Source organism: Erythrolamprus reginae, chromosome 5, assembly GCF_031021105.1.
Source record: "Erythrolamprus reginae isolate rEryReg1 chromosome 5, rEryReg1.hap1, whole genome shotgun sequence".
Taxonomy (NCBI): Eukaryota; Metazoa; Chordata; class Lepidosauria; order Squamata; family Dipsadidae; genus Erythrolamprus; species Erythrolamprus reginae.
The window spans coordinates 4,115,147-4,127,279 of NC_091954.1; the positions used below are offsets into that span (position 1 = coordinate 4,115,147).

The 12,133-nt window shown below is 41.5% G+C and overlaps 1 protein-coding gene across 9 annotated transcripts in view; it reads right to left on the minus strand.

The window, feature by feature from the left end:
- Positions 1-314: 314 nt before the first annotated feature.
- ZMIZ1 (zinc finger MIZ-type containing 1) overlaps positions 315-12,133 on the minus strand; it is a 479,806-nt gene continuing 467,987 nt past the window's right edge. For all 9 annotated transcript variants that reach the window (XM_070751999.1, XM_070752003.1, XM_070752002.1 and 6 more), the window contains one exon: positions 315-5,776. In XM_070751999.1, coding sequence (XP_070608100.1) covers positions 5,669-5,776 — 108 coding nt within the window. In that variant the 3' untranslated portion in view covers positions 315-5,668. The remainder of the gene's footprint in view (positions 5,777-12,133) is intronic.

The window sequence follows — 12,133 nt, forward strand, 5'->3', positions numbered from 1 at the left end:
ATTTAACAACAGTCTCTCTTAGCAAACCAAGTTTTGGGCTCAATTGTGGCTGTAAGTCAAAGACTACTTGCAGGGTCATACAATTATTATTATTTTTTCTTGAGATAACACCGGAAACCAAAGCTCGAGGTGTACAAAACAGCTGCCCAATGATCAGTCCATCATTTTTTTTTCCAAATTTATTTAGGAAAAGAAAAGTAACATGAGCAAAAAAATGAGTGTACTTTCAGTGTTACAAGAAAGTATATATAAACGTCTAGCAATAATCAATCTGATCTTTTTTAAATACAAAATAACGACATGAACACCTAATATACAGGTTTCATTCGAATACATATTTATTAGATAAATATTAGGTTTGTCACATCATCTAACTACATACAATTTTTGCAAGACTAAAAATCACAATTCTTTTTTTTTTTCTGACCAGTTTTAAAGTATGAAATGACTGGAGTTGTACTGTACATACAATGTACAAACAAAAGACAAATGGCCATTTTTGCATGTTAATTCAGATTGTACTTTTTTTAAAATTCTCGTTCGGATCACAATATCAAAAAAATTGTACAAAGTATGAATTTGGTTACAATCTTTTATTATCTTCATTATCATCACCATCATTATTATTTAATCCCCTTATTTTCTTCATTTTTTTTTTCTGTAGCACCCTAAAAATACACAGGTGATAAAGACTAATACACTGAAGCTAATTATTACATGAAGGTTAAACAAAACAAAAGCAATTCCTCACCTCCCGCCCCACAGAAGATTCAGAGTATATTACAAGAAATGAAACAAATGTGGAGACTTCACAAACGCTAACAAACAGGATTCATTTTCCACATTAAGATGGTTCTTCAAGCTTTATTATCCCCCCCCTGTAAAATAAAAACAATACACAATCCAAGGAAAATGAATGCATTTCTGTTAACATGTCCCTATTTTCCATTTACATATGTACAGCTGTCCCTTGGAGTCTCCACTGCAAACATTAGTGTGTGTGTGTGTGTGTGTGTTTGTGTGTGATCATCCTATAACAACAACAGCAATAACAACAATGCCCTGGCAGTAGAACTATAAATCTTTGTGTAGGCTTTTCCAACTGTTGGGAAAATTTAAAAGCAGTTGAAAGCTCAAACAAAATGCTCCTAAAACAACAAATTGTGTGGTGTGATTTGCTATTCAACACACACATATAAAAACCCTCATTAAGGCCATAACTTATATTTCTTCAGAGTGAGTTGCGCTAAATGTAACAGGTTTGACTTTTAAGGACTTAACTCCACACTGTTTAGCAAATATTCTCTGTATTTTAACAGGATGGCAGTGTAGTTTATTATTATTATTTTTCTCTTCCCGGGCCTAATATGCTGATGAATCATTTGCGTCTATTTGTGTGTCTTGTATTTGTGCAGTTTGTGTGTGTAAGTGCAGTGCTTTCTAGGCTAATTTTCGGAAAGCCGCCGCGCTCTTTTGATCCGATTCATGCCCTAATTCCTCAACTTAGCCGTAGAGATTCCGTGTTCAATAAATAACGCTTCTCCATTTTTTGCTTACCTCTACTATCCCCGCCCCACAATGTGGATTTAATTTCTGTTCTTTGATACCTTCAAATAATGGGACGCCTCATACCAACAATAACCTCAGGCGTAGATATCTTCCCTACTATCATGCTTGGAAAAAAACTAAAGTGGCTTTTATCTAGATCTCTATGAGCCGAACGAAGTGATGGAGTAATGGAGCCAAGCACTTGTTGGAACATGTATACGCTTAATGGTACAAGGGGCCATTTTGCAGAATTACACAACTCAGTCTATGGCTTATGATTGGCCTCCTGCAAATTGCACCCATTAAGCTGAAGACACCGACAGGAAAAACAGAAATGGATTTTTAAATGTTTATTTTACTAAGCTTCCTGTGGTGGGCAACTAGACATAGTTGGGCCTGATTTCAATGAGCACAAATTTGAGGAAATATATTTAAAAAAAAAGAAAAGAAAAGATAGCACTTCTATCTTCTGTTCTCATGGTTTGTCATCTACAACTCCAAGCACTGTAATGTATATCAGATATCAGGGTTTATCCTGCCCCCCCGCCCCCCCCCCCCCGGCTGCCTTTTTCTTTCCTTATAGGTGTGGATAAAGGATAATTCTCAGATATATTTAAACAAGGATATTTTAAAATAATAATGTATTTCTCTGTAAAGCAGATGACAGGCATAATTCTTGCTCTTTGTGAGTGTGAGATCCCTTAGTGGGGCTATGGATGGATGATATGGATTTGCAAACTGATAGGGGCTAATATATATATATATATACATATATATATATATGTTTTTGTAGATTTTCACAGGTATATGTATGTAGATTGTTCTGAGTTCGGGTTTTGCCCCGTGTAATATTTTGAATGTCTATGCGATGTTTCGGTGAAATCACATTCACCATCATCAGGCTGAAGTTTTAAGCTTCGTGTTGCTGTAAATATGAAAAATTTTCATATATATATATATATATATATATGAAAATTAAATGCTCTCTTAGTTCAAGAACCTTTGGTTGGAGATGGAGGGAAGAAAGAAAGCAACAAGAAAGAAAGAGAGAGAAAGAAAGAGAGAAGAAAGAAAAGAAAAAGAAAAAAGGCTAAAAAGGCCATTCCTTCTCCCCTCCCAGGCTATGCATTTTAAAAACACACATAAAAAAGTGTTGGCTATTATAATCAAAAACAAGGCTAAAATATTCACAAAAGATATTTACAATATTGTTTCTTAAAATAATTGATTTTGCATAATGTACAGCACTTTTTTCTTTTTTGAGAGAGAGAGAGAGAGAGAGAGAGAAAGAGAGAGAGAGAGAGAGCTGGAGCAAGAGAAACAAAATATAAGAACAGTTCTATGTAAAACATTTTTTAAAAGTCAACTGTTGGAAAAGAATAAAGGAACTAAAACTGCCATTTCCTGTTTAGCTACAGCAAGATGCTGGGGGTTAGCGCACATCTATATATCTATATAAAAGGAGAAATATATAGATATCTATTTCTATGTGCATGTATATATATATATAATGCATGTACAGCAGTGGCAGTAGAACAAACGCTCCAAGAATTTACAAGCATGACTTCAGTGGAGAGAACAAACACATGAAGGATGCAGAGTTTTTTTTCCTTTTCTCATGTCATTCTTTGAGAAGGTAATGGCAGAACTTATACCTGGAAACCAAGAAGCCAGAGAACCGCTGCCTAGATCTGACAGCCTTCTATTGATTCTGGACAGGTAAGGGAGCAATAGCATTTTTTTAAAAAAGAAAGGGATGTAGGAAATTGAGGAAGGAAGAAAGGAGAGAGGGAGGAAAGGAAAGGGTCAGAGAAAGGAGAGGAAAGGAATGAAGGAATGAGAGAGAGGAATGAATGAAAATGAGATTTATTTATTTAGCCTATGGCAAAGGAACGGAGAGGAAGTGATAAGGGAGTTAGATGAAAGAAGGAGATGGATGGTAGGTAGGAAGGAAGGAAGGAAGGAAGGAAGGAAGGAAGGAAGGAAGGAAGGAAGGAGAGCAATACGTGTACACAGAAAGCAGATGGTGAAATGTTGGCCTGGGACAGAGCAGAGCTGGCACACATGCGCCAACACGTAATTCACTGCACATAATTTTATCAAAAGAGAACGAAAGCACAACAGTGGGTTCAGAAGCGACCTGAAGCTCTGGAAAGAAGGAAGCAACTGAGGGAGAATCACAAATACCAGCGAAGCATTCAGCATGGGAATTGGCAGGAAAATTGCACCAGAATAACTTAATTTTCTCCCATGCTTGATATCCTTGGAAATTTACATTTTTTTAAAAAAAGAAGAAGCAAGCAAGCATGAAAGAAAGAAAGAAGAAAGAAAAAAAGAAGGAAGGAAGGAAGGAAAGGAAGGAAGGAAAAAAAGAAAGAAGGAAGGAAAGGAAGGAAGGAAGGAAGGAAGGAAAGAAGGAAGGAAGGAAAGAAAGAAAGAAAAGAAAAGAAAAGAAAAGAAAAAGGAAGAGGTCCCGTCAGGTAAAATAATAAAACACAAGATCAAATGGATGAATCACAGCACAGCCTGGAAAACCCAAGACAAGCACTTAGGGTCATTTGATGTGTCTCTTAATATTAGCGCCTGTTTCAATTCTTTGGATTAAGTGGACAGGAACATCTGGTCAGTCAAAACAGTCAAGATTTTAGCTGTGATGTGATGGAAACCTACTACTTTTAACTTACCCTGCCCTCCACCCTGTAGAGCAACTCAGCGTGGCCAATTTTGCCACGGGACAAGAGTTACACTAGTAACCAAAGAAATGGTGGAATAGAATCCTTAAAGAAAAGATACCAAAGGAAGGATAAAATGAAATAAAATGTGAATGACAAAAACAGAATTAAAATATTTTTTAAAAATATTTGAAATACTTAAAATGGAAGTATTGAATTGTCCCGCCAAGGACGTGGGTTGGCTGTGGCGAGATCAGCACCTTGTAGGTTAAAAAGGGGTAGAATTTTGATCGCCTGGTTATGGCGGCCATCTTGATTTTGAATCTTTTCCCTCGCCTTGCTGGGGGGGGGGGGCAGCCTTTATTTCCTGCCCCTTCCCCTTTCCTGGTGGAGCAATTTTTCTAACTGCTTGAGTAAAGAAAATGGAACATTTTCACCACTAATATTTTGCAGGGTTTTCTTATGTCCTATGCAAATAAAAAATAAAAATTTTCTTCTCCTTTCTCCCATTTTTCTTTCCTTTTCCTTTACCCCCCTCCCCCCACCGGGGACTGGCCATTCTATTACCCAAAAGACAATCAACAGAGAAAATGTGTTTGTCGGGGTGGGGGAGCAATAAACACACGAGAAGTCGGACCACAACACACTGTGTAAAAGGGAAAAAGAGTTGTTCTGCTCACAAGAGTGATTGAATCAAATCAAAAGATGCTACAGTTGACTAGGACAAAAAAAGAAGAAGAAAGAACCGCATGCTGCCACACCTTGGAGATTTCACAGGACCATAGAGGGACGGGCCAAAGCCCCACTGTCCGATGTCTCCCTCTGACACGTGTTGTACGTGTATCCCTACTGGTGACATGAACTGATTTCTTTGTGCTTTTTGGTATATTTTCGAGTTCCGAGTCTGAACTGTGCTGCCAATGGTTGTCCTCATTTCATCCGGCAGGTAAGACTGGAATCTGCATAACTTGGAGAGGACCGAGTAGAACAGACGTTACAGCCAAAGGAAGGAAACGCATGGAAGAACACTGGTTGGAAAGACACTCTGAAACTGGTCGAGGATGGACCTGTTGCCCTTTTCGTGCTGAGAGTGGCTGGGATGTTCCTTGCTAGATATCCCAAAAGTCATCCCCTCTTTCGGTCTGCAAGAACCAGCCCGAAGAGTGAGGTGTAATTCCCTCCCCCCCGCAGTTGTACAAACGATCTTGGATGTGGCCAGACAGTCTTAAGAGGTCAACCCCAGATTGTCCTCTGGCTTCTCTCCACCGCCACGGCCCAAGCGTGGGACTCGAGCAGGTCCGAGGTGAAGGCAGGAAGGAGTGTGTGCTGCTGTACGCTCAAGCGGCGAGCTTGACCTCGTGGAAAAGAGTCACTCAAGATCCCTCACGGTGAAGCTACGGATGTGTCAAACGGGAGGAAGGTGGGTCGGGAGTGAAAGGCAGAAGGCTTCAGTTGTTCTCAAAGAGAGAGAGAAGGTCATCGTTGCTATTGCTCGGTAAGTCAGGAGGATCCAAGTAGGAAAGTAACTCATCGGGGTTTGTGAGCTCGGGAAGTAGCTGCAACAGAAAGAGAAGACAGGTGGTCAAGCTGTTGTCAAGTGTGAAGGCTTCCATGGCCCACGAGGGTTGGAAGATGCAACTTCTAAAGCAGTGATGGTGAACCTTTTTTTCCTCAGGTGCTGAAAGAGCATGCACACAAACTATTGCATATGCGTGAATGCCCACACCCATAATTCAATGCCTGGGGAGAGCGAAAACAGTTTCCCCACCCTTCGAAGGCCCTCTGGAGGCCAGGAGCAGCCTGTTCCCAACTTCTGGTGAGCTCAGTAGGCTCATGTTTTGCCCTCCCCAGGTTCCAAAGGCTTCCCTAGAGCCTGGGAAGAGTAAAAATGATCTCCCCCATCCTCAGAGGCTCTCTGGAAGTCAAAAATGCCCTCCCAGAGCCTCTGTGTGAGCCAAAAATCAGCTGGCTGACACACAAGTGCACATTGGAGCTGAGTTAAGGCAACGGCTCGTGTGCTAGCAGATATGGCTCTACGTGCCACCTGTGGCACCCATGCCATAGGTTCGCCATCACTATTCTACAGCATTGACAGAGACTCTCAATGCCACTAAACAACAATAGAACGTTGACCTGCCATGGTGCCTTCAATTACGGAAGCCATCAGGAATTACTCTTTGGGCATATTTGTTTCTTGCACACAACACAACCACATAATTGGTCCATGTGCATAAGTAGCCTTCCCTGGTAAATGCTAGCTGAGACCTTTCTCCCCCAAATCGCATATTCATCAGAAGGACCTTTTGTATATTTACACCCTCATTTCCACAAAACAGACGGCTGAAATTCCACTAAGACTTCTACTCATATGTTCTAACAAATGCCTTTTCTTAGATATGTCCTAGTCTTCAATAATCTATCTATCTATCTATCTATCTATCTATCTATCTATCTATCTATCTATCTATCTATCTATCTATCTATCTATCACCGTCTGCCTGTCTGTCTGTCGGTCTGTCTCCTGGGATGGGTGGGTGGCCACCCACTAGTCACTACTACTAGTTCACCTGAACCGGTTTGAATACCACCTCTCGACATGTTCATGTGGTTAATTTGAATGCTACATTGCCTTTTCCCCCATGATGTCTTTCTCCCGGTTTCTTAACTTGTAGTTCTGGAATTTCCCAGGGTTCTATGTGACTCCAGAAAGGGTTTAACTTACTCAACATTTTTTTTCAGACCAGCTTGTAAGGCAGGGGTCCCCAAACTTTTTACAGAGGGGGACAGTTCACTGTCCCTCGGACTGTTGGAGGGCCGGACTATTAAAAAAAAACTATGAACAATTCCCTATGCACACTGCACATACCTTATTTTAAAGTAAAAACAAAATGGGAACATACTATTTAGAGCAGTGGTCCCCAAACTACGGCCTGGGGGCCACATGCGGCCCTCTGAGGTCATTTATCCGGCCCGCGGGTGATTAAACAAACACCTAGAGCCGGCGCCATTTCTCCCGCCCAACAGCTGATCTGCTGTCAGCCATAAGAAACCCCCGTGGGCTCTGAGCCCCGCCCAGCTTCTCCGGCTGTGTCTGGGGACCACGCTCCCCCCACTCCTACCGATATTCTGCCCGCCACCAGGAAGAAACAGGAAGCAACTCCCCCCCCCAGGAAACAAGGCAGAGGTTGGATGGCCTTGCCACCTGTACGCAGAAGCAGCGCCCTGGAGTAAGAGCGATGTAGACTTGTGCCTACACCAGAGCTGTCACCTCGCCCTCTCTCCACCTTTCCCATAAGTTGACTTGTGGGGAATCTCATTTTTTCAGCAGAGAGAGAGACGCACCCCCTCAAATTCATGGCCGGGCACAGAAGTTTTGTGAGAGAGAGGGAAAAGAGAGAGAGAGAGAGAAAAAAAGGGAAAGAGGGTGAGGGAAATAGAAGTGGAGAGGAATGAGGGAGGGAGGGAGGGAGGGAGGGAAGGAAGGAAGGATGAAATGAAAGTTTTTTTTCTAATTTTGTCATCCAGTTACATTCATTTTCTTTTAATTAAATTCCCTCCTTAATGTTCCTTCAAAAAGTACACCAATTATATTTCTAACTTATTTCCCATTATGTCAAAGTGCTTCCTTCTTTCTTTAGACATTTTTCTATAAGCCAAGAAAACCTTTTATAGCCAATCAGATGTTAACAAAAGAAAATTAAAAACAAAACATATATGAATTTCAGACTTCTTCCCTCCCTCTAAATCAGGGGTCCCCAAACGTTTTACAGAGGGGGCCAGTTCACTGTCCCTTGGACTGTTGGAGGGCCGGACTATATGAAAAAAACTATGAACAATTCCCTATGCACACTGCACATACCTTATTTTAAAGTAAAAACAAAATGGGAACGTACTATTTAGAGGGAGGGAAGAAGTCTGAAATTCATATATGTTTATGTTTTGTTTTTAATTTTCTTTTGTTAACATCCGCTTGGCTATAAAAGGTTTTCTTGGCTTATAGAAAAATGTATAAAGAAAGAAAGAAGCACTTTGGCATAATGGGTAATAAGTTAGAAATATAATTAGTGTACTTTTGAAGAAACATTAAGGAGGGAATTTAATTAAAAGAAAATGAATGTAACTGGATGACAAAAATAAAAAAAACTTTTTTGATGATTGATATTAGTTACTAATACTGCATTTTTTTCATTGAAAATTAGATGGTACACTGTGTTGTTTGAATGTATGATAAGAGAAAATTTAAATTACCCCCCCCAAAACAGTCCTTCCTTCCTCTGTCCCTCCATTCATTTCTTCCTTCCTTCCTTCCTTCCTTCCTTCCTTCCTTCCTTCCTTCCTTCCTTCCTTCCCTCCCTCCCTCCTTCATTCCTCTCCACTTCTATTGCCCTCACCCTCTTTCCCTTTTTCCCTCTCTCTCTCTCTTTTCCCTCTCTCTCACAAAACTTCTGTGCTTGAACTTCATGAACTTGAGGGGGTGCGTCTCTCTCTCTGCTGAAAAAATGAGACTCCCCACAAGTCAATTTATGGGAAAGGTGGAGAGAGGGCGAGGCGACAGCTCTGGTGTAGGCACAAGTCTACATCGCTCTTACCCCAGGGTGCTGCTTCTGTGCACAGGTGGCAAGGCCATCCAACCGCTGCCTGTTGTTTCCTGGGGGGGGGAGTTGCTTCCTGTTTCTTCCTGGTGGTGGGAAGAATATCGGTAGGAGTGGGCGGGGCGTGGTCCCCAGACACAGCCGGAGAAGCTGGGCGGGGTTCAGAGCCCACGGGGGTTTCTTCCGGCCGACAGCAGATCAGCTGTTGGGCGGGAGAAATGGCGCCAGCTCTAGGAGATTGTTTCATCACTCGCGGGCCGGATAAATGGCCTCAGAGGGATGCATTGGCCCCCGGGCCATAGTTTGGGGACCGCTGCCTTTGGGGATTGAATGACCGTTTCACAGGGATTGCCTAGGACCCTGGGAAAAGACAAATTTCCCCTGGTGTTAGGAACTAAACTTTCTATTCTGGCACCTTGGAACATATTTTTACAATCCGACTAATCAGGCGTTTACAGTGGGGGTGTCCCTCTGACCTTCCTGCCAATCAGCTTAAAGCTCTGTTGGTAGAATTGGCACTAGACATATGGTTGGGGGGGGAGGGTAACCACAACATGAGGAACTGTATTAAGCGGTCACAACATTAGATAGGTTGAGAACCACTGCTGTAAGAAAACTAACTCGTCAGATCTAAAGTTAACTAGACGCTGCCACCTAGCCTGACAAAGCAAACATTACACAACATTAAATGTACTAGCTGTAGGAATAGCTAGTCTAAAAGGAAGAACATTTCTAAGACTAAAATATAGATGCTTGACAGCAAGGTGGGCAGTTAGCTCCACAGTGCATCGAATGTCCTGTAAATGGATTTTGGAGATCCTAGCAGGGGACTGCAGTTTCTTGATCTATCTGGGGTGATCAGGTGTGACCACTGAGCATGTAGCTTCAGGAGCGACATGCACGGAGTGGTGAAGGGAGAGGGAACGCCCACCTCACTTGCCAGATCAGCCAAATCAATCCTTATGATCAATAAAGAGGGAAATGTTTTCCCTGTCCAGTCGTCCCCACCTCTAGGGTATGTGTGTGTGTGTGTTCATCTCTGCTTCCTCGCCGAGGGAGCCAGTGTTGTCCAAAGAAACCTCAGCTGTCATTTGGCCGGCCCTTGTGTCAGATTATTCATGAACTGGGAGGGCCAATGGTAACAAGGTCAGCTAATGAATAGGCATGGCAACTAAGTCGGTCAATCGAAGCTTAAACACATTTGAGTCTGTGCAGAGAATCAGAACTGAAGTAGAAGGGTGGGTGTGGCTCAGCTCACTCTGTCCTCTCTCGTCCACTCTGAACAGAAAGCTTGTCTGCCGCTGGAAATGAAACTGCTTGTAACTGTTGCTACGTTGAAGAAATAATCTACTTGTGGTATTTTTTTTATTTTGTGTATGTGTGTGTGTGTGTATCAGTCTGCTTGTTTGTGCTTCCTGGGTTTAATTTTCTGCAACAAAACTCTGATACCGTGACTATACACCGAGTTGCACAGAATGCTGCTACCTTCCCACCAAAGTGAAACCTTTTTATCTCCTTGTGTTCGCATGCTTTCGAACTGCTAAGTGAGCAGGAGCTGGAGCAAGGAACGGGAATTCGCCCTATCGCGCAGCACATGGGTTTCAAACCCGGCCTGTCAGCTTTCAGCACCTTCAACCGCTGAGCGACCACATCCCTGTAAGGTCACTAGGGTGAGTTTTCAGCTAGACCAACGTTCACGTCTCTTTTAACGTATTATTATTATTATTATTATTATTATTATTATTATTATTATTATTACAGTGTTCCCTTGATTTTCGCGGGTTCAAACTTTGCAAAAAGTCTATACCACGTTTTTTTCAAAAATATTAATTAAAAAATACTTCGTGGTTTTTTTTACCCTATATCATGTTTTTTTCTGCCCGACATATGTCAGCGCCAAACTTTTGTCCGCCTTTAATAAATATTTTTTTAATAAACTTTAATAAATAAACAGTGAGTAATGATCTAAATGGTTGCTAAGGGAAAGGGAAATTGCAATTTAGGGGTTTAAAGTGTTAAGGGAAGGCTTGTGATACTGTTCATAGCCAAAAATAGTGTATTTACTTCCGCATCTCTACTTTGACTTTCGCGGGCGGTCTCGGAATGCATCCCCCGCGAAAATTGAGGGAACACTGTATTATTTATTAGATTTGTATGCCGCCCCTCTCCGTAGACTCGGGGTGGTTCACAACAGTGATAAAAACAATACATGGTAACAAATCTAATAGTATTGGATTTTATTGTATATTTTCATGATTGTTGTTAGCCGCCCCGAGTTTTCGGAGAGGGGCGGCATATAAATCCAACATAACTTGAAACTTGAACTTGAAACTAATAATTAAAATCTAAAATAAGTTTTACATTACAAAAAAAATGCATAGAAGGTATTTTTTTTAAAACAACAACAACAATTGTAGCTGCCTTAACATTCTTCCCTTGCTATGGGCTGCGTTCACAAGAATTAAGTCAACAAAACGAACAAGGCCACTCTGCCAATTCTAATTCCTTAGTTTGGAATTCAGATAAAAAGATTGCATTTTTTGGCGAAGGTTTATAAGCCGAGCTGATTAACCTCGGGGCTAGCAGATAGATTGGGGAGCAGTGAAAACATCCTGAAATAAGGCAAATATTAAACAATTTTCACACTGTTATCAAGAAATCTACACAAATGGATCCATGTATACAATAAATGTTGAGCAACTCTATCTGCGCTAAGGTTTAATGAAGAACAAATGTGTTATGGACCTCAGAATGCCCCTGTAGAGGACAGAAGACCATTTTGAGTATAGAAATAGTCCAAAAATCAGATTCATGTTCTTCTATCAATATAAGCCCTTATAATGTTATCAGTATCACATTATCCCAATGGTGCTTTTACAAAAAGACAACTGGACTTTCTTTCTTGATCCCCCACCCCCCGAAAATACAGTGGTACCTCCACTTATGAGCTTAATTCATTCCAGGACCAGGTTCTTAAGTAGAAAAGTTTGTAAGTAGAAGCAATTTTTCCCATAGGAATCAGGGTAAAAGCAAATAATGCGTGCAAACCCATTAGGAAAGAAATAAAAAGCTCAGAATATCCGTGAGAGGAGGAGGAGGGAGGAGAGGAGGAGGAGGACAGTCGCTGCCGAAGGAAGAAAGTGAGGGGAGGGGAATAAAAAAATATCCAAAACTTTGAGGCTTAAAAAAAAAGAGGGATTGGCGAGGAGGAGCATGCGCCTCCTATACACTGCACCAGAGAGAGAAACCCAGGGGGAACTCGTGACCTTCGTGCCGCTCTCAAATTTCCTGGGAAATTTTTCCAGGCTCGGGTTCTTAAGT